Genomic DNA, 22,948 nt, shown 5'->3' on the forward strand with positions numbered 1-22,948 from the left:
TCAGTGAGAGCCGTGGTGGCCGTATCCAGCTGCTCGAACCGCCAGCACGCCCTCTCCGTCAAACTGCAGCAGGTGTGTGGTGGTATTTCCTGCGGATGGGTGAGAAGAAGCATGAAGATTTACATCATTTTGATGAAATCTTATATATAGTTAGGTGTGTGTTAAAACTTTCCATGCATTTTTTTGCTGTAGCAACTGGTAAAATGTTCCTTTATGCAAAACTCAATCACTATAATTTACCAAATAATTAATGTTTTCTTCAATAAATATTTACATACTACTTCTATACTTTCAGAGAGAGATGACAGTTTAATGCATTATTTAGTGCAATAAGAAAATTAAACAAAACTATATTTACATAAACATTTAATCATGTATAACTACTATTTATACAGTGATAAGATATTTTCAATATCTACTGAATAACGAGCCCCTCCCTAATAGAATTTTGTTTTTCTGCAAACACTGATTCATCAATCAGAATTAATTAAAATATCATGCAATTAATTAGCTTATGTTATACAGTCCCTTCTTTCTTTCCTTAGCCATTTTCAAGAAAACTGCTAAAAAACACAATCTTCCATCTGTATTTGACCCTCTAATTCTAGCCATTTTCTATTCTAATTCTATTTTTTCTTTTTTGTTTTCCTATTTTGTTATTTTAAAAATACCTCTATCACTTGCACTCTATTTGTTTTCTGCTCTAACATTAGCTTTCTATATTCTTTTTCTATTCTATCTACTTGTTTGAGTGTGTTTACATATATATATATAATAGATATAATATATATATATATATATATAGATATATATTATATCGCATACATACACACCACGTATATATAAAAACTTGCTATGTGTACTGCGTAAAGCTAACCGATTCTTGTCATAGCACTTGGATTTTTTGGCTCTTTTGTTGATTTTGATTGTTCTATTGTCCTCATTTCTAAGTCGCTTTGGATAAAAGCGTCTGCTAAATGACTAAAGTGTAAATGTACGATTAAATTTCAAGAAATGTAAAGTTTTATGTTTCTTACCATAGAGAGGGTCTAATGGGTTGATGGACAGCAAGGAGATACCAGAATCCTTTGCAGCCTGAAAATATTTTACCCTCTACATCAATGCTGACCGCACTGGTGCACTCATCCAGCAAAGCATACTTAGGCCTGAAAAAAGTCATTGATTATTGTTATTATTTAAAATCAATTCAAACACATTAAAATAATATGTGCAATGACATCCTACTTGTGGTAAAACATGCGTGCCATGCCCATACGCTGTTTCTCGCCTCCAGAAAGAACATCTTTCCAGTCCAGCTCAGCATCCCACCCTGTAAACAGACTCAGTAGTGAATGACCTCAAAAATGCATTTTTTTTTCCTTCTCCAAAATAAATGACCTAATGGCATTTTTAATTGGTGGAAAGCTGGCTCAAAAAACTGGGATCCTATTATACAGCACACAATAATTCTTTCAAGGATCAAAAAGAGATTGAAATGGTGAAACACTTCAGTAATGCTAAATGGGAATTACATGTACAAACCTCCTTCCCGAGTAACAATGTGGTTTAGATTTACAATGTCTAGAATAACTTCCAGGTCTTTGTCTCTGTAACCCTTGTCATGCATGTCGTCTAGAGAGTCGGGGTAGATGACCTGGTCCCGTAACGTTCCGATGGACATGTATGGTCTGGAGAGAGGAAAAAACCATTAAATATTTACTGATATTATGTCAGGTGAAGACAGACAGACAGTAGATAGATCCTGGCGGTGCATCATCTGCAATATGGAACAGAGATGGAGGACGGTAGCTGTTTTGAAACCTAGTGGGCCAGAGATCCCAAGGGTAAGTGTTGTCTGTACCTCTGTGGGATGTAAAACATGTGCTCAGGTGAGGGTTTGTACAGAAGCCCGCCGTACACAGGCCAGAGGCCACTGAGGATCCGGAACAGAGAACTTTTCCCGCATCCATTTGGCCCTGTGATCAGCAAATGCATCCCTTCCTCTACCTGCAAACAATATCCAGTTCCAGGAAGCTGAGTACAGTTCGCATGGTTCCATAAAAGGTACAGTATATAACAGCATACTTTTAATCTGATCTCAAACCCTACAGTTTAAAAAGTGTGGTGGTACTTTTCAATAACTGAAATGGAAATTGATGGATACAAACCAAAATATATGAGTAATTTAGACAAATTCTATATTAATGCAAGAACTGCTTTGCACAATGCAAACAACATTCCCTTTCATTACCTTGTCTTGACTTGTTTAGCACTATTCATGTTTGAGTTTTATGTGTAAATATAAAACTATGATCTTGACTGATAACACAAGATATATATCTACACTACAGTATCATTGTACGTGTATAGCAAATAGTGCATTTGTGACCAAATGTGTAGTACTAAAAGTTTAATGTTTAATCTTGTTTAACTCACCTTGAAGTTCAGGGAGGACACAACCACATCTCCATTAGGAGTGATTATGGGCACATTTTCACAGACTATACCTTTATCCACATCAATCACTTTGCCTGTAGAAAGAGTGGAAAAATGTTATAAACAATTGGACAGAGTTTTAGAATACAATCAAACTGAGGAATAAATATCTCTCATTAGAAAGTTATGGCACATTCCATACATACAGTACACATTGGTATCCTATTACTGTTTTTTAAAGCATTAGAGGCACATTTTATTGTTTTATTCAGTTGTGTGAGACCTATTAGGGATGTTTGACACATACATGTACAGTAACTATTACCTAATCATAAAATTAGCCTTCTAGAGCACTGTGGGAAAACAAGCAATGACTCTGTTTCCTCACATTTTGAAAGGAAATTGTAGTGTTGACATTATTCATCAAGTTTAACCATTCAACCACTGTAATTTCAGTTACTGTATTAAAAAAGATCAAAAGAAATTATTTAAATAATACCTACAAACTAGCATTTGATTCCAAACTTGTTGGTCTATTTGATCTGAATACTTATTTGCTAAACTGCAAAACCTGAAAACTCCACAGAAATAAATAAATAAACATAATTTAAATTTAGATTTGTTTTTTCTATATATATATATATATATAGATATATATATATATATATATATATATATATATATATATATATTATAAAATACTTTTTCCAACTCTTAAATTATTATGTCTTTATTTAAAAGGTTTCTGGCATTATTTTTTAAGTATACACCACCAGTCAAAAGTTTATGAACAGTAAGATTTTTAATGTTTTTTTTTTTTTAATTCTCTTCTGCTCACCAAGCCTGTGTTTATTTGATCCAAAATCCAGCAAAAGCAATAATACTGTGAATTTTTTTTACTATTTAAAATAATTGTTCTCTATTTGAATATATTTTCAAATGTACTTTCGTTCGATTCCCAGGGGAACACATGTTAGGTAAAAAATGTTAGCCTGAATGCACTGTAAGTCGCTTTGGATAAAAGCGTCTGCTAAATGCATAAAAATGTAAAATGTAAATATATTTTAAAGTGTAATTTATTCCTATATTTAGCATAATTTCTCCAGTTGCATGATCCTTCAGAAATCGTTCTAATATTCTGATTTGCTGCTCAAAAAACATTTATTATTATTATGATTTTTTTCTAATACTTTTTAATACTGACTCTAAGCTTTTGAATGGTATAGTGTATAATGTTACAAAAGCTTTTTATTTCAGATAACTGCTAATCTTTTTCTGTATTTTGGATCAAATAAATGCAGGTTTGATGAGCAGAAGAGAATTCTTAAAAAAAAAGAAAGAAAGATAAAAAATCTTACTGTTAAAAAACTTTTGACTAGTAGTGTATTTGTGGAAAATGCCTCCTGTGTCAATTAAGTTCCATGAATATTCTCTTTACATATCTCTTAATATCATCTCTACTTACATTTCATTCCAATAAAATATATATATATATATATATATATATATATATATATATATATATATATATATATATATATATATATATATATTGTCACTCATTCATTCGGGGCATGGACTGAGCAGCATTAAAGGAAACAGTTCACCCAAATAATAAAATTACGGCCATCACTTTACTCATCATGTTTTTCCAAATCTGTACAATTTTCTTTCATCTGTGAGTTTTAATGTTCCACATAAGACAAAAAGTCTTACAGGTTTAGACATGAAGGTAAGGTCATTTTTGGTTTTAGGTGAACACGTTCATCAGACCTTTGATTTCCAGAGGGCCATTGACGTGCATCTCAGGTCGGTTATCATCCCCGCTTATCATCTCCCCTGCGGTTGAGACGGCAGATGAACGTTTGTATATTCCCCTCTGGACTTCGTCAAATACCAAGAACAAGTTGTGCACACGTGCTGTGTAGCCAGCCAACTCGGTGACCTAAAGTACACAGAGCAAATGCATGTGATTGGATAGAGTGATAGCGAGTCCTTTAGAGGCTGAGGTGACCCGACAACAGATAGCATTGCTCAACTGCTGTTTGTCAGATCCAAAGTAAGTGACCAGGTATTCGGGACACTTATGTAAACTAGTGACCTGAAATTTCTGCATTCTAGCATCAAAAATGCTAATCAGCCTTTGCTGAAACCATTGTGTGAAATTTGTGGCCTGAATGCTTAATCTGATCCAAAGCATGTGTTAGGAAGTGTTTAACCAGTGTTTTTCTTTGTTTAGGCAGACACATCACATCCCAAGAGCCTCGGCAAGAAACATTGTGCTTTCCTTCTGGGGGTAATGTGTGTTGTAAAGGGGAAATTTTTATCTGTGGAGTGTATTTTTTTTTTTGATTTTCTAAGGTGTTGAGAATCTAGAGATGTTTTTTTTCTCTCTAGCTTGATGTGCTCTGCTATATATATATATAATTTTTTCAACTATTATTGCTTATACTTAACTTACAGTTATAGTGCTGTGACTTCTAATTGAGTAAACCTATTACCTATTACCCACACTTGTGGTCTTTGCACTTAAACACGTGTCTACTTGCAGTACTTGACATATTTCCTGTACTTGGTCCAACTGTTCAAGAGGGTGTGAAGACTTAAGGGTGTGAAGACCCAAGCGTTAAGTGCACAGGGCCTTGCCGTTTTTAAGACCTGGGACAGTCTTGCACACTTACTTCCTGTTGCGTGCACACGCTCTCATGTGGCCAAGACCACAAGTGCGGGTATTTGGACAGGCCCAAAATGTAGGGCAGAGAATTGGTTCCACCCATCAGTTGTTGATTGGATGGAGGCAGAGCTGAATGCAAGCTTGCAGTCGGCCGAGTTTTTGAGAACAAAGTTTAAAAGTTTGTCATTTCACCAGAAGATCAAAATGCATAAGTGCATTAATTTACGATACTTAATGGGATCTGTATTGTAAAGTGTTAGCCTAAAATAAAATAAATTAAAGTTAAATACAAATATTAAAAATAAATAAATAAATAAATAAAAAATAACCTAATAAATAGACAAAAGCACATAACTAAATTACTAAACTGAAATGAAAAAAAGTACAAAAAATAAATAAATAAAAGTATGGTCACATCCATTAACAAGCCAACAACTTTTGCCTCAATAAACTAATTTGCTGCTTATTAATAGTTTGTAAGGTAGTTTTAAGGGTTAGTTCACCCAAAAATAAAAATTCTGTCATTAATTGCTCACCCTCATGTCATTACAAACCTGTAAGACCTTTGTTCATCTTCAGAACACAAATTGACACAATTCAACTGTAATTTTACGAAGCTAAGAGAATACTTTTTGTGCGCAAAGAAAACAATAAAAACAATTTACTTCTCCCCGAGTTACAATTTTCCGCCATTTTGGAGAGTACCCCAGAACGTAATCAATGTAATCTGCGTTGTTTTCCTTCAACATGCGCGCGCTAATAAACATAAACAACAATGATTACGTTGATAGCTTTTTGGGGTACTCTGCAAAATAGAAGACGGTAACTCCGGGAAAATAATTGATGAATTATTGTAATCATTGTTTTCTTTGCGCAAAAAAACTTTTCTCTGAGCTTTGTAAAATTACGACTGAACCCCTGATGTTACATGGACAATTTTTCCAATTGCTACGTTTCTGTGTGTTGATAGTGGTAATATCTTTGCCGTCTATGGGAGGGTAAGAGAGCTCTCAGAATTCATCAAAAATATCTTAATTTGTGTTTGAAGACGAACGAAGGTCTTACAGGTTTGGAACAACATGAGGGTGAGTAATTAATGACAGAATTTTCATTTTTGGGTGAACTATCCCTATAAGTTTAGGTATTGGGTAGAATCTGGGATGGGATTTGGGATGTGGTTTTTGGGAATATAAGTACTAATAAATAGCCAATATGTTAAAGGGGTCATGAAATGAGAAACCAAATTTGCCTTGATCTTTTAGAATATAAGAGGTCTTTGCACCATTAAAACGTCCTGAAAGTTTCATAGCTTAAGACGTCCTCCCCATTATAAACGAGCCAAGCTCTAAATACAGCTCGTTCTTGATCCATGGTAAGAAGGGACGTCACGGTGCGAAGTGACGTTCCAACCATTTGCATATGACCGCCTCCAGCACAAGACAACTACGCTCATTTCGTATCGTTGTCGCGCCGCGCACCTCACAAGTGTTCAGTCGACGGACAGCGAGTGGGTCTGTGTACAGGAAAATTACAATGCCACGCAGTATGGCGTTATTTCCCTGTCAAATGTCGAGAGCGCATTATTGTAGCGCGAAAGTACATTAATATAATGTGCGAGCGCGAATCTCTCTGCTCGCGCGCGAATAACTGGGGGCGCTCTCGCTCTCAGATACACGTTGCTCTTGTAAGAATTTCTCTGGGCTCGCTCAGAGAGTATGCCTGCACTTAAACCGTGTTCAGTGGCAATCGCGAATCTCTCCTCTTCGCTTAAAGTAAGCGTGTATGTGCTTAGACTGTGTCCCGTGCGTTCGCGCATGGCCAAGTACTCTTCTCTTCGAATTCTTTCTCTTTGCTCTTGGCATAAACGCTGTCAAAACGGCAACAACCAATCAGAAATAGGCTTCAACGACTGACCAATGAAAATGCGACATCGTACATGGAGTTATGCTCAATCCGCAAATGTTCTGGCTGGGGGCGTTAATAATTGATCCATAGGCACTGTCGTTAGCCAATCATAACAGTGGGCGTTAACACTGAACTCTTAAAGGGGAAACAACCCAAAAACAGACTGTTTGAATCAAAGGATGAGAAACAGGGTGGGAAAATGTCATAATTCACTACATTTTAAAAGTTTTTTTTAAAAAAAAACTATAGTAATACTATAATTGCACCTAGGGGACCATAATAATAAAATAAAAAAAAACCATGTCATGACCCCTTTAATAATAAGCATGCTAATTATAAACTAGTTAACAGTGAGAATTGGTGCCTGTACTAAAGTGTTACCAATTCACCTCCACTCACATTTACATTTCTTGAGAAAATGTAAAAATATTAATTATTAACAAATCACATGCAGGGCTAGTTGACAAGTAAAATTAGACAATTTTAGACAAAATTCTATTTTAAAAGGTCTGAAATAGAGTGTTGTCGTGCTTTATAGTATCTAACACTGTAATGGACACAAGCAGCATCTGTGAAGCGGCTCTGACTGATGCTTTCTATTCAACAGATGGTGGATTAAGTTGCCCAGCAGGCTTAGTCAACAGAGTGGCAGTTGATATCAACACTGATCACAAGCCTACGTTAAGATTCCCAGCTTTCACTGCTGCATGACATCACATCCTTTGTGGTTTCAGTTCCTGTAGTGGTGATCTTGCCCTTGCTGTTGTACTGCTAAACAAGAAAAATGTTATTTTTGTCATGACAGTGTAAGGGGTTTTCATAGTTCCCATCATTTTGTTGTAGAATTAATGAATATAATAATAAAACAAATGTTACAAAGCAATATATTAGGGGTGGAATGGTACACAGATGTCACGGTTCGATATGTACCTCGGTTTGGGGTTCACGGTTCTATACGATTTTGGTACAACAGAAAAAAAAAATCAAATCTACTATGCTCGGTTTCTTTTCATTTATTTTGAACAGACAGTAGTACAAATAAAAAAAAATCCACCTAGATTTGAAAATACTAAATCATTACATTATGTTAAATATATATACTGTATATATATGTATATATGTATATATATATATATATATATATATATATATATATATATATATATATATATATATATATATTTAGTTTACATATAAAAAAGGGAAAAGTACAGTGCGGCACATAACGTAGCCTATATAAGCTGATTTCAGTTCATTTGTGTGGCAGACTTAATTTGTTCAAAGAAAGGAAACTCAAATGGCAGAAAGCGACATCCTATTTGATTTCTTTATTTTACAAAAGCACAATGTTTTGTTTTCACTGTGAGTATACTCAAATAAAAGCAGACCTTTTTACAGGTGATGCATTATTAATAAGACAATAAGCATTTAAAGTTTATTCTGCTGGTATAAGGAAACAGTTGATGTGATCGCGCCGGCGTGCACACACACACACACACAAAACACATCAGTTCCAGCAGTGCTAACTTGACAGAGCAGTTAGTACTTTATCAAAATAAAACACAGTAAACCAAACATCAGCATGCCTGCCTCTAATCAAAGCCTATAATTTACATAATAAATAATAGTTTAGCATTCAGATACGTTACATTGCAAATATGGAAATATTATGGAATATTTGGATTTGTGCTGAATGAGAGAGGTATGATACACGACGTAAAGCTCCATTTCGCAAACAGTTGAGTGCACAAGCCTTTAAAGTATACTCCTTTTTCAGTCTGTGAGAGACGCATTCAGAGTCAGCACATGGTCACTGTCTAGTGGGCTTTGTTTTCAAGTGCGCAACTCACAGCATTCGCTGTTGTTCTGCTGGAGGACGGTTATCAAACAGCATTGCATTGCTGCAAGTGCCCCCTTCTGGATTGGGGATGAATTGCCTGTATTCGTTTTAAGGCCTCACGCACCAAACCGAGATGTCCATACCATATGGAAGCAGATTAGTCTCAAATATAATTCACGCGAAAGACACGATTCACACATGCGTAGACAATTTCACATGCATGAAACCTAATTCACGTACACACAAAAAAAATTCATGTGCGTGAAAAAAAATATATATTCACAAAAAGCAATTCACATGCGCAAAATAAAATTATATATTCATAAAATACATTTCACAAATGCAAAACACAATTCATAGATATACAACTGTGCACAAAAAACCTTTGAATGTTTAAAATGTACGAGTGTCTGAATGTACAAATCGTCATTTACCACGAAATCCACTCGGAATTTGTGTGTGTGTGTTTTTGAGACTTTCCTGGCAGAGCTCTCTTCCCACGTGGGTCTGTCGTACTCTTAAGCCAATCAGATGTGAGCTTACCCATTCAACCAATCATATCATAAGCCACTGAGAGTGCATTCAGAAGCTCGCAGGCAATCGGGGAGACATCAAGAGAGAAGCCCATAGAAGCCCTGGCGTTACATTTTAAAATACTATACAAAATAATTAAACAGAATACTCCTGCTCACTCACGCCAAAGAACTCCCCGCTCAAGCTCGCCGTCTCTGCAAGATTAAAGATGGCAGTTTGCACGCACAGCTACTAGAAGATTTACATCTGTCAGACAGGTTGCTGACGTCATCAAGCTTAGTTTGAGTCTGCGCGTCAGAAACGGAAGTGCTAAAAATCGCTAAAAATGGGCTTCACTTGTCTCAATTGAGTTCCAATTGGGTCGCTGTGTCCATTTCTTTTACTGTCTATGGGATTACTGATGTAAAGGCTTAATTTCCGTTCTAATTAATCCATATGGCGCAAAAGGTGCGCAGAATCGTGCTCCTTGAATGCAGTCTCAGTGGCTTATGATATGATTGGTTGTATGGTAAGCTCGCATCTGATTGGCTAAAGAGTACGACAGACCCACGTGGGAAGAGAGCTCTGCCAGGAAAGTCTCAAAAACACACACACACAAATCCGAGTGGATTCGTAGTAAATGACGATTTGTACATTCAGACACTCGTACATTTTAAACATTCAAAGGTTTTTGTGCACAGTTGTATATCTACGAATTGTGTTTTTGCATTTGTGAAATGTATTTTATGAATATATAATTTTATTTTGCGCATGTGAATTGCTTTTTGTGAATATATATGTTTTTCACGCACGTGAATTTTTTTTGTGTGTACGTGAATTAGGTTCCATGCATGTGAAATTGTCTACGCATGTGTGAATCGTGTTTTTTGCGTGAATTATATTTGAGACTAATCTGCTTCCATAATACCGTGACAGTTCAGTACGAAAACATGTATCGTTCCCACCCCTACAATATTATGATATATATATATATATATATATATATATATATATATATATATATAATATATAGATATATATAACGTGTGGTGTGTGTGTGTGTTGTGTGTGTGTGTGGTGTAATGGCCAGTGCTGGGGTAAGTTACTCTAAAAAAGTATTACTAGCTACTAGTTAATGTGCAATTAGATTACTGTACTAATTTCTCTAAAATGTACTGCATTACTTAATGTCAACCTTGACCATTTGAACAATACAAAAATAGACATGAAACTGCTCTTTTAATTCTTCAAAATAAAAAATACATATACAATTGAATATTTTGTATTCAATTTTGACGTTAAATCCACTATTGTTTTATATAGAAATGTTCTATAGTTTATACAGTATTTAACATAATTGCATCAGAAGTAACTGTAATTAAATTACAGAAAAAATAAAAGTAATCCTTTACTTTACTTTTTTTAAGGGAAAATAATTCAAATGATCATTAATTAATGGTCATTAATTCCTAAGTATTCATTACACCCAACACTGGTAATGGCTGCTGAAAACTCACATTTACCAACAAAGGAATAAATAAATTTTTTAAACATATTTAAAAAGAAAACTGTTCTTTTACATTGTAATTATATTTCACAATATTGCTGTTTTTACTGTATTTCTGATCAAATAAATGCAGCCTTGGGGAACATAAGAGTCTTCTTTCAAAAATATACAGTTTAACATAAATCTTAATTTAGCATTTATTTCCTTTTATGTAAAAGGGATATAATTGTGAAAAATGTCAAGAAAGAAGAGCATGTTTAATATTTTACCTCTTTATAAGAAGACATGATCCTTTCAATGGCATCCGCCCCTGAGGCCAGTAGATTGCGAGCTGTTGTAAAGGCCTCTGTTCTTTCACTCACCAACACTTGTGTCTGACCGTCAGCCAGCTCTTTAAGAAGCAAATGAATATGAAACATGACATCTTAAAGCAAATACTACTCTTATATGACCTATATTTCTGAAATAGAAGCACTGGAACATCATTAAAATAAAGCTCGACAGAAATTGCAATGAGACTGTATATATAGTACAAACTACACTTCCACATACCGTTGTCAGCAAAGCCAGTGGCAGTGATAATGGGCACTGCCACCATAACCAGGCCACTTCCACTCCAGACGTACTTCATGAGGAACTGTTCAATCATGATGTACCACAGACGTTTTGATAGAATGAGGTTCATCTGCTCTGCCAGGGCACTATAACACTTCTGCAGCTGCCTCATCTCCACCTGCCACATGAGAACAGATATACCAATGATTGAGAGACTTCAAATGTAAATGGCTAGCTATGGAAATCAGAAATTAATTAGATTAAACAGAATTGCAAAGTTTGCTTACAGTATACAAACACAGACTATATAGGCCTTCTTATGCATGACCAGTGTTGGGCAAGTTACTCTGAAAATGTAATCAAATTACTCCTTTTAAAAGTAATCACGTTACTGTTCTGATTACTTTATTTTAAAAGTAATTGGTAATTAGTTACATTACTAGTTACGTTACTTTTTTCTCCATGAAAATTATGAAATCCCAGCATACAGGCTCCTGATAAATATTTGTTATTAAAGCATCAACATTCACAGAACACTGTTATTTTTAACTAAAGCAAGCGGCTGCTGCGTGCATGGTTTGACATGACAGAATTTAGCAAAGAGCGCTGCATTTATAATCTCTAAAAGACATCTCTGTTCATTGCAATCTCACAAATCTCTGTTATAACACAATAAATATATGCATAATGAATCTTTCATAATGTCTACAATTCGTGTGTTATAATAAGAGGATTCGTGAGCATGCAAATTTCAGCACTGCATTGCTCAACGCTGCAAATGTGTGTTATAACCTAAATAGAAACTATATAATGCATACCCTTGCACCTGTTAATCGTTTATATTTTATATTAGTTCGTGTCGCTTTTGTGCAATAGATGAATAACAATTTTGTTTAGATATTTCTATTTTGCGGGAGTCCCTTGAATCATTTTATTCTCCCACATCCCGCACACACACAAGTGTCTACACGCTCGCAGCACTCTTGTCCCGCGCCACACTTTGTTGCGTCGGGTCTCACGGGAGCAGGTCTCTAATCCACTGGCACTTGACTCGACAGTGCTTGTGTTACATCCTTTTTACAATCTCTAGATTATAAAACACTGTATTCTGTCAGCAATGTAACGCGGCAGTAACGTATAGAGACCTCGGCTTGTAACTATATTCTAATTACTTTTTTTACTCTAATTAATTAATTTTGAAAATTATAACGTGTTAAATTACTCCTTTACTAAAAAAGTAATCAAATTACAGTAACACGTTGCTGCCCAACACTGTGTGCATGACTACAGAATTTGCAGTAATTACACTGAAAACTGGTAGCTAGTTTTAAGTTGAAACAAAAAGCTATGAGTTAAATCAAACAGAAATACCTATTTTATGGTAACCATTTTAGGCTACCTCTTTTTACAATGTATAATGTATAGGGTATACAATTCATATTATCTAGGCTATGTCACAGGGAAAGGGTATGTGTATGTATGACTGCATATACATACATGAAGACTGCAGCCTATATGGCAGAAAAAAAAAAATTTATATAATCTATATGTGTTTCTGTCTATCTATCACAACCGAGCGGCAACCTCCCGCTCTCTCTCGTGAAGCCAATAAGGAAGTGACTTAAACTGCAATTCATCGACTGGCCGCTTGAGGCTGGCTGCAAAAGGGAGTCAGTCCCATAGACTCCCCATGTTAAAATGCCCAACTTTACAGCAGAAAAAACATGTTTACAGCCTGGTGCAAAAAATTATTTTGGTCTATATTGCTAATTTTTCCCTTCATGACAACTGTGAGGGGGGTGAATATTTTTATGACTCATCCGTTTAAATTATATTAAGCCTTAAAGTTCTGCATAATTAAGGGCGTGGCCACTTGGGTTACAGGTGAATTGCCGCTGCTGACAATGCCGTCGCGCTAGGTGGGCGTGGCTTCAGCAACCAGCGCCCGCCTTTTGCCCATTTTCGATTATCCGGGAGAGTCGCGCAGTGATGCGCTGCCAAGATGTCGACGGCCCGCTCTGCACACTTTGAGCTTCAAAACCGCTATTGAGGAGTCTATGGGTGACGTCACGGACAATACGTCCATATTTTTTTACAGTCTATGATTTGAAGTCAGGTATTGTGGGTTCTTTGGGTGACGTCACGGACACTACGTCCATATTTTTTTACAGTCTATGAATAAAAAAAAAAAAAAAAAAAAAATATATATATATATATATATATATATATATATATATATGTACATTGTAAAAAAAAATTCTGTAGTTTTTACAAATTAATTTTGGCAGCTGTGGTTGCCAGAATAATTTTGTAAAAAATACAGAAAAACCGTAAACACATTTACGGCCAAAACCCGTAAGTTTTACAGTATAAAACTGTGATTTACAAACAAGAAAAATTGAATGTAAACCAGTAAATTCAACAGTGCACACTGCTGTAAAAATCTGTTTTGTACCTTTACCATACTGGCAACCACCATAATGCAGGTGGTAAAAGAGAAAGCCACATGAAGAATCAGAGCTCATCACAAGTAGCTTCGCCACAAGCAGGTGCACAGAGTCATTCATGCAAACACAAAACACCATCATGGTAACACACATGATACTTAAATAATGCAATAAACTTTCATTAAACAGAATATGTAACATAAAGCCCAAATGTACATAACTGATAACAAAAACTAGAAAAAAAAACTTGATTATTTAAACAAAATACTTTCAAATGTGGAGTGTCATGCAGGGAATTCTGGGAATATCAGTTTACAGTTTTTGACTGTAAATTATACATTGATTTGTTATTTTTTACTTCTAACAACTGTAAAATTAACAGCATTTTACTGTAAAAGTACATTAAATGTCTGGTTAGATCTTTTACAGGTTAGATCTTTTTTGGTAGTGTTTTTACCAAATTTTACAGTTAAAATTACACTTATTTTTTACAGTGTAGTTATATGAATTTCTTAAAGTGTCAATTTAATTCTATTTCCTTACATCCATTTTGAAATGTAATTCAAATTCAGGAATGAGTCCCTATTCAGTTCTATATGGAAGCTCATTTCCAGCACTTAATGCTTACATAATCTAATAATTTAACTGAAATTTAGGAATGAATCCCTATTCAGTTATGTATGGAAGCTCATTTCTGGCACTTATATATAAATATAGGCCTATATAAGAATTTGATTTAGATTTTTTTTATTTCAATTAAAAATGAAATTATGTGGTAAAATAACACATGTGTGTCCCTGGACCACAAAACCAGTCATAAGTCGCACGGTTATATTTGAAGCAATACTCAACAATACACTTATAGATATTTCTTTTATGCCAAAAATCATTAGGATATAAAGTAAAGATCATGTTCCATGAAAATATTTTGTAAATTTCCTACCATAAATATATCAAAACTCAATTTTTGATTAGTAATATGCATTGCAAATGACTTCATATGGACAACTTTAAAGGGTTAGTTCACCCAAAAATGAAAATTAGGCTGCGTTTTACTCTTTCAGACGAATCCAGTCTTTGATCTTTCAGGCTCTATCATTGCAGTCAGCGGGTGTTGCATCGCTTTAGTCCAAAAGACATGAAACAAAAAGCGCCCTTTCATAAAAAAAAGTGTCTCACATGGCTCCGGGGGATAAACAAAGGCATCCTGTAGTGTCTCAATGCGTTTTGTATATTCAAAACGTAATATACTCTTGAATCTAACTTGCGCTCAGTGTTGTAAACAGAAACAGTTCCCGGGGAATTACATATGAGGTCAGCTTTGCGCAAGCGCCACTCAGAAGTGGCGCACACGGAAACACAGAGGAGAGCTCAAAACAAAACAACGGTCACTAATTAGAAGTACAAAACGAGGATTTGTAAAGAAGAATGTAGGAGGGTTTTGATATAAGCCAAGAGGAGACTGGTTTTCCTTTGCTAAAGTAAGAAAACTTTGCTTCTTTTGATCCTGTAAACAAACGTTGGTTTTCATGAGACTCACTCGTGCATGAATGTGCAAAGCTGACCTCATACATCTTGCTACCGGAACTGCTTCAGTGTGCAACTGTTGGCACAAGCTAGATTAAAGATTATTAGATTATTAGATTAAAGTGATTATTAAGTTTTGAATATGGATGTTTTCTTACAAAAACGCATCGAGTTGCTACAGGAGTCCGTGTGAGACACTTTTTTTATGGATGGGTGCTTTTTATTTCACTTTTTTTGGACTAAAGCAATGCAACACTTGCTGACTGCAATGATAGAGCTTGAAAGAGCAAAGACAATTTTTATATAACTCCGACTGGATTCATCTGAAAGAAGAAAGTCATACCTAGGATGCCTTGGGGGTGAGTAAAACGCAGCCTAGTTTTCATTTTTGGGTGAACTAACCCTTTAAACCCTAACCCTTTTTTTGCACCCTCAGATTCCAGATTTCCAAATAGTTGTATCTCAGCCAAATATTGTCCTAAACTAATAAACCATACATCAATAGAAAGCTTCATTCAGCTTTCAGATAATGTATAAATCTCAATTTCAGAAAAACTGACCCTTATGACTGGCTTTGTGGTCCAGGGTCACATATGAATGATGTGCTTCTTCACCATATGTGCCTATAAAATGTGACTTTCTTTGCATATGTATAAGATTTTTATATACAGTACAGTATGTAGGCCTATGCACATGTGCACACTGTGTCTGACACGTTTAAAAGTCCTCTGTTATCACATTTGCACTATATGATTGATGCATATCCTCGCTTTATGCCCCCCAGAAAGCAATTACTAATGTTATATTGATTTTTATACATGCACATGTGCATTATGCGTTTCCTCACCGTATGTCCCCTATAGAAGGCGATCTCCTCTGCATTGGCTATTATTCTGGAGTGCACATAACGCAAGTAGCCCTTCCTGTGCGCCTCCTCCGCCACCAGCTTACCGAACCGCGGCGAGCAAGCGCGCAGAACCTTCGCCGTGGCGAACACCACCAGACCCGCTAACAGAGTCGGTCCGGTTGCGTTCGCACCGCGAGATCTCGCAGTCTGTATTAAAGTATATGAAGTCAGTATCACGTCCAGGATGGGTTTGGTGAGGTTTGAGTACAGATGCGCAATCGACTGCGAGAACATCATCACATCCTCGGTTAGAGACTGGTCCGGGTTCGCCAGCCTCCCGTCCATATTGCTGACCTTATAATAGGTCTGATCGGTGAAATACGTTTTATATGCATGATCCACCAAACGCGTGCGGAACGCGAGCGCGAGCTTGCACTCCAGATAACGGATCGCGCTGTTGACGAATGTGGCCGGGATGGCGATCAGAAGCCATTTCATCAGTTTGATCATGAAGCTCCGCGGCTGCTTCTCTACAATCGTTTTCACTATTTTACCATCCAAACCTGCCACATAAATAGACAGAAACGTCCGTGAAACCAGAGCTAGTGAATGTAAACATAGTAAACCCAGTTCTTTGGTTACAAACCTCGGGAAGACGATTTTAACCAGTTCAAGAATCTGCTTGAAGAATTCCGCATTGACACCGGGTGATTTACTAAGGCTAGAGGCGGTCTCTGGTGTAGCTTTAGGGGCAGGTATCAACCCATTCTCATGTCCCGGTGCAGACGTGTTGTTCTTGGGTGGTTTCCGTTGATTTATTTGTTTGCAGATGATGGGGTAAAGCGTTCTCGCTCCGTATGCGGCGGCCGCCAGGAACACCGCTCTTTTCGCCGCAGTGCTCTGATTCCAGCTCACTTTTGATGCTGCATGAAGGATGTTGCTCATTTTTTAATCCTGCTTTTACAAAAATAAGTCGTTTGCAATCTTCAGTTTGTTCCAAATTACATCCATAGGGTCACTCAATGTCTTAAACAGAGAATAGATACATATAATTCATTGTGCCGTAAGGTTGAAACTGCACCGCTAGATAAGACGTTTCCGTCATTTGGGCTTTTCTTGCTGGTCACGCCCCCACTCTACGCTGATTGGCTGCCGCACTTGACGTATTTAAATATAACAGAATCGAACAGAATGGTCTGGTCACATTATTTAAAAGTGAACTTAAGAATTAAAAGATCTAAGAAATAAATAAAGCAAATAGGATGTATAGAATTTTTGAATCATTTTCTTATGGAAATTTCTTGCAAGATATCCCCTGTAGTTTTTTCTTCTTTCTTCCTTTACTTCTTTTTTTCTGTTTGTTCCTTTGATGCTGTTATGAATGTTATTTATCATATTTGAAAACACTGTGATCCTCTATATATTTATGATGTATTAATGTTCTTGTTATGCAATAAAAAATGTCAAAATTAATCAATTGAGTCAATGTCAAAATGCATATTTGTTTAGTTATTTTGGTTTTTAAATAAAAAACCTTTTTAAATAAAATATATTATTTAATATATAACATTATATGAATTATAATTATATTAATATAACATAGAATTGAATATATTATATAAATGTATTATAAATATATTTTATTACTATCATCATTATATGTCAATAATATTATTTATAATAAAATCTAAAATTTTAATCACACACGGGCTAATTTTGCTGCGTCGTTCCGTGTTTATTTCTTCCAGTTACATTATTAATTACTACAATTTTAATTAATAAAAGTTTCTGAACTGAGATCTTAAAATTAGAAAAAAGAAGAAAAAAATGAATCGCTGATGTGGGTTGAGACCATTGATCTATAATGTATATATATATATATATAATATATATATATATATCTATATATATATATATATATATATATATATATATATATATATATATATATATATTATAGATCAGTGGTTGAGACCTGTTTTCATACAGTCTACGGTTGGTTGAGAGAGACGTCACTCGCGCAGTTATCTATTTATGATATTTACCTTATATCTTATCGGTTGCTTAATAGCATCATAACCTGACAAGTTTTTACTCTGTCAGCAGATAACTAGTTATCTGTAACAAAAGAGAGTCGGTGGGTGAAAAAAAAAACCCGCCTAAACTGAGGGCAACATGAACTGGGTCGGAGGATCTAGGTTTGTGCTAACTTGCTAACTTTATTGAAACTCGCTAATAACTGACATTACTTGGCTGTAAAGTCAACATTTCAAGGAGGTCAAAGCAGAGATGTCAAAATTACTTGATATAAATTCATTAAGTTTATATATGTATAATGGCGCCTTGTCTTAACGAAACAGGAGCAGGTATATGAAAAGCAAAGAAGACACAACAAAACAAAGAGTAAGTAACGTTACTTTTCACTCTCTAAACTAACTGTTTGAGACTTTACACTGTTTTTAATAACTACACACTCTTAATACTACATTTGAAGGATAATTGGCTAGGGATTGTACTGGGGTCACAGGTGGTTAGGTTTAGTTTGTGTGTGTGTGTGTGTGTGTGTGTTATTTTATCTTAAACCTGTGCTCTTGTAATTCTCTGTTTGAACTCAAGGCGTTTTTTCAAAAGCAAAGGATGAAAAGAAAGTCAAATACTGAGGAGTCTCCCAAAGGATACAACCCTGACAATATGGATCTGCTGACATTATTCATAGTAAACCAGATTTCATCAAAGAAAGAGCAAACAGGTACAGTGATGGTGCACTTATTTATATGCCCTTTTAATAAAGCTCATTTGTAGAATCATATGTTATCATTTGTCTTCTAGAAAAACCGAAAACAAACCTTTTGACTGGTGTGAAAAGAAGCAAAAGAGCTCTGAAAGAACCCTCGGAGTTACCTATGAGCCCTTGTTCTCCTTCAAATCTGAACCTAGTTACCAGTCAGCCACAGTACTGGTATGTTTCAAGAAGCTTTGTTATTCCTTCTAGGCTATATTTCCAAATGATTTCATCTTCAGATATTGAGTATTTGTTTCAACAGTATTGATACACCTGGTTATAAAGTCAGAAAACATCGTCTCTCTGAAGAATTCAAGTTCACGCCCGTAAGGATGACTAAAATGGTCACTACCACAAAATCATTCACCAGTATTTTATTTAGTAACCGCTGACATAATATAAATTTTGCATTAGTAACATTTGTTGAACATGTACAGTATATGTTTATATCATACAGGATTTAATAATGGTTTCTTCATCCTTAGCTGTCTCCTTTGCTTGAATCGAACCTGTCTGATGCCAGTGGCTCAGAAAATCAACCGCAACCGCCCTCAACATCATCTGGCTCTTCAGATCCAACCCAACCCAAACCTGCACAACACTTATCCTCTTCTCTGCCAACTCTGGAGAATCTCAGCAGTATGAAGAAAACTCCTCAGGTGTGATCATTTAAAATCCACAGTTTTGCAAGTAACCCAAATTGTTACAGTTTATGACTCTTTTCAGTTTGTCTCATTCTCTAAACCAACAAAGCTGGCTAATCCATGGCCAAATGAAGCTCTCCTGCAAGATGTGTCACACAACAGCTCAGCAGCTGGAAATCAGTTTGAGAGCACGTTACCAAAGTGAGTCCAATGATATTGCTATATCCTGATGCAATATGCCGATAAAAGAGAATAGATATGAGAAAGTGCTTGTAACATGGAATTATCAGAATCTGTTGCAGCCCAGAGAGGGGAGAGCATTCAGAGGCCTCAGGTTCATATCCACTCAACCCTTTAAAGAGCACTGAAGAACCGGAGGAGCCACTGTTCATAGATTTTAAGAACTTAGATTATAAAGGTAATAATATACTGTAGCTTCTAGCACATAAGATAGCAAAATAAGATAATGCAGAGTCGCAACTTTCCAGAAACAATATTATATGCAATGACTGATTGACTTACTCACTTAATAATCTTTCTGAGGCTCGATGAGTACTCAGTCCAGAGTACAGTCAGTACTTTAATACATTGCATATTACAGATGTTCTCTATAATTTTCATTTCTTTTAGTGATCGACTCAATGAATCCTTGTGACAGATCACAAAACATGGACAGTAATGGCCACCTCTCAACACAGGTATACGCACACACACACACACACACACACACACACACACACACACACACACACACACACACACACACACACACACACACACACACACACACATAGTTTTGTTGGTAAAATTGCTGACTAACTGCATTTATTGTTAACAAATACTACCCCCTTGTGGTTAAAAGCAACTTAGACAAAAGCTTCAGTAGATTTCTAATAAACTTGTTTTTTTAGATGCCAACTTGGGTTTGACTTTCTCATTTCTTCTTCTTCTTCTTCAGGGATTTGTATGTACTGACAGTAACACATGTAAGTGTTCTGGTTATTGTTATTTATAAATTATCATTTTAATGGCGCTTACTCAGAACAAGTTTTATGCAGATTTTTCAGCAGGTGCTGATGGTAGCAGCGTCTTTGTGCATGTTGGAAAATCTCCAAGAGGAGTTCATCTCAGCTCAGATGACGTAAGACATAAAAACTGTCCTGTAATTTGAATAATCCTAATCACCGGAATAATGAAATTGGTTTCTGTAATCTCTCCTAGTATATAGTGCGTGAAAAATGAACACATCTAACATAATGAAAGTGTGTGGCTTTGTTCCTAAAAGCATTTCAGTGGATATACATTTCACTTCATTCACTGAATGAATCTTTTTTGTTTTTCTCATCTGCAGACAGAAGCACAAAGGTGCGATGGGACTCTCCCAATAACTTTGGAAACAGGGACACAAACAGGAGCGTTATCTTACCGAGATGTGTCAGTTCAGTGCTCACTTATTCACCACCCTTTCCCTTCTGCTAAGAAAACCAGCGCCTTTACCACAAGGTGGCAGTATTCTAATTTTAATCAGTTGCTTAATCCAACAACACATACTTCTCCAAAAAATGGGCACAAAAAAACAGGAAACATGCCTTCAGGGGCATCAGCAACAAACCAGCAGGTGCAGAGACATCCAAAATCACAAATGGGCTTCTCCTTCCGCAAGCTTCATAGTCAGAAGAGCATGAAAAGAGATCTGACGTCAGCTTCGAAACATCCTTTCTGCAACGCCTCAGGTATAAATAACTGGCTTATTGTGAAATTTTTTAGAATTTTTTTTCAAATTTTTTATGTTTTTCTTGTATATTTTTATATTTTTAGTTGAACAGTTAATGAAAATTTTAATTTTTTTTTTTTTTTTGATTTCTTGATGTATTTGTAAATTTTTTTTTTTTCAATACAAATAGGACAACAAAACTTGATAAAATTAGTGCATACAACTGAAGTTGTACAATATTCGAGTAGAAGTAATTTTCAGCATGGCGCATTGTGTTTGGTTACAATATGAGCAAAATTAGTGTCACTTACATCAGACCATGGTGCAGTGCATCTTGATGTGACAAGGAGGGGTAGATTTCAGCAAGTAGATTGAGTCCAGTAACATTTTACTAGTTTTGAAAGAAATTAATGCTTTTTTCATCAAGGATGCATTAAACTGATCAAAAGTTACAGTTAAGACATATATAATGTTACAATAAATGCTGTTCTTTTGAACTTTCTATTCATCAAAGAATCCTGAAAAAATTTATTAAATGTATTACCAAAAATTATAAAGTGTTAATAATTTATTTTTATATTTATTATGAATGGTAACATTAAAATTACATGCTTCTTAAGCACCAGATCAGCATATTAGAATGATTTCTGAAGTATCATGTGACACTGACACAATGGCTTTGCCATTACAGAAATCAAATACATTGTAAAGTATATTAAAATAGAAAACAGCTAGTTAAAATTGCAATAATGTTTCACATTATTACTGTTGCATTATTTTTTATATTATTTATATAATGAATGCAGCCTTGGCAACCATTAGTTATTTCTTTCAAAAACATGAAAAATATTAGAATGTTTGCCTCATTTATGGGTGAACTATTCCCATTTCATTTAATGAAACTGGTTTGAAATCTGAAATAGTATGTTTATGTCCTCTGTTTACTCCAGAACAGAAAAAAGAGGAAAGCAGGAAGAAAATAGAAAAATGTGACTACCCTCGGTTGGGAAATGTGACGCGAAACCCTGTTAAGGACGTCAGCCATGCAGGAGAGTTCATGAAAGAGATGAAGAGGTGTAGAACTTCACAGCAGAGAAAGGTGTGAACTCGGTTTCTACAGAAATGAAAAAAAAAAAAAAAAAAACTTCCAAGATGTTGCTGACGTTGAAGCAGAGAAAGGATTGGACAGTAAGCAGAATTACATCTTGAAAAAATTGATTGTTACCTCAGTTCAGATTTGACGAAAAACAATACTGTATGTTATATATCTTTATTATTATCTCCAAGTACATATTCAAGTTTTCAAAGTTCATATATTTAGTTTCATAGAATATAAATCTAGCAAAACATTTACAGCAACAGTAATCAATTAACTTGGTACAAACACAACATCTGTTGTCCTCACCTTACGCTTACCTTATCAACAGTATAAAGGCTGCATTGTGGGTGCACATAACAAAAAACACAAAAGACACCGCCTAACCCTTAAACAGATGGGCTGATCCATTGTTGAAGCTCCGTACCCTAATACAATCCGATAATTCAACATACATCTGG

The 22,948-nt window shown here is 35.5% G+C and overlaps 1 protein-coding gene and 1 pseudogene across 7 annotated transcripts; one reads left to right on the plus strand and one right to left on the minus strand.

Moving 5' to 3' along the window:
• Window positions 1–17,400, minus strand: LOC122137129 (annotated as a pseudogene).
• Window positions 17,401–18,221: 821 nt separating this feature from the next.
• Window positions 18,222–22,572, plus strand: LOC109087234. Of its 7 annotated transcripts, none has more exons than XM_042722367.1 (13): window positions 18,222–18,528; window positions 18,612–18,654; window positions 18,868–19,000; window positions 19,081–19,210; window positions 19,296–19,377; window positions 19,519–19,692; window positions 19,760–19,878; window positions 19,968–20,095; window positions 20,308–20,375; window positions 20,636–20,663; window positions 20,736–20,818; window positions 21,029–21,410; window positions 22,342–22,572. In XM_042722367.1, exons 2-13 carry the CDS (start codon window positions 18,622–18,624, stop codon window positions 22,494–22,496), a joined length of 1,515 nt encoding a protein of 504 aa, XP_042578301.1. In that variant the 5' UTR covers window positions 18,222–18,528; window positions 18,612–18,621; the 3' UTR covers window positions 22,497–22,572. The 7 variants fall into 7 exon arrangements, with proteins under 7 accessions (XP_042578301.1, XP_042578295.1, XP_042578296.1 ...); XM_042722361.1 differs by having other exon boundaries at window positions 18,222–18,449; XM_042722362.1 differs by having other exon boundaries at window positions 18,222–18,449; window positions 20,748–20,818.
• Window positions 22,573–22,948: the final 376 nt, after the last annotated feature.

This window comes from Cyprinus carpio, chromosome B4 (genome assembly GCF_018340385.1).
Source record: "Cyprinus carpio isolate SPL01 chromosome B4, ASM1834038v1, whole genome shotgun sequence".
Taxonomy (NCBI): Eukaryota; Metazoa; Chordata; class Actinopteri; order Cypriniformes; family Cyprinidae; genus Cyprinus; species Cyprinus carpio.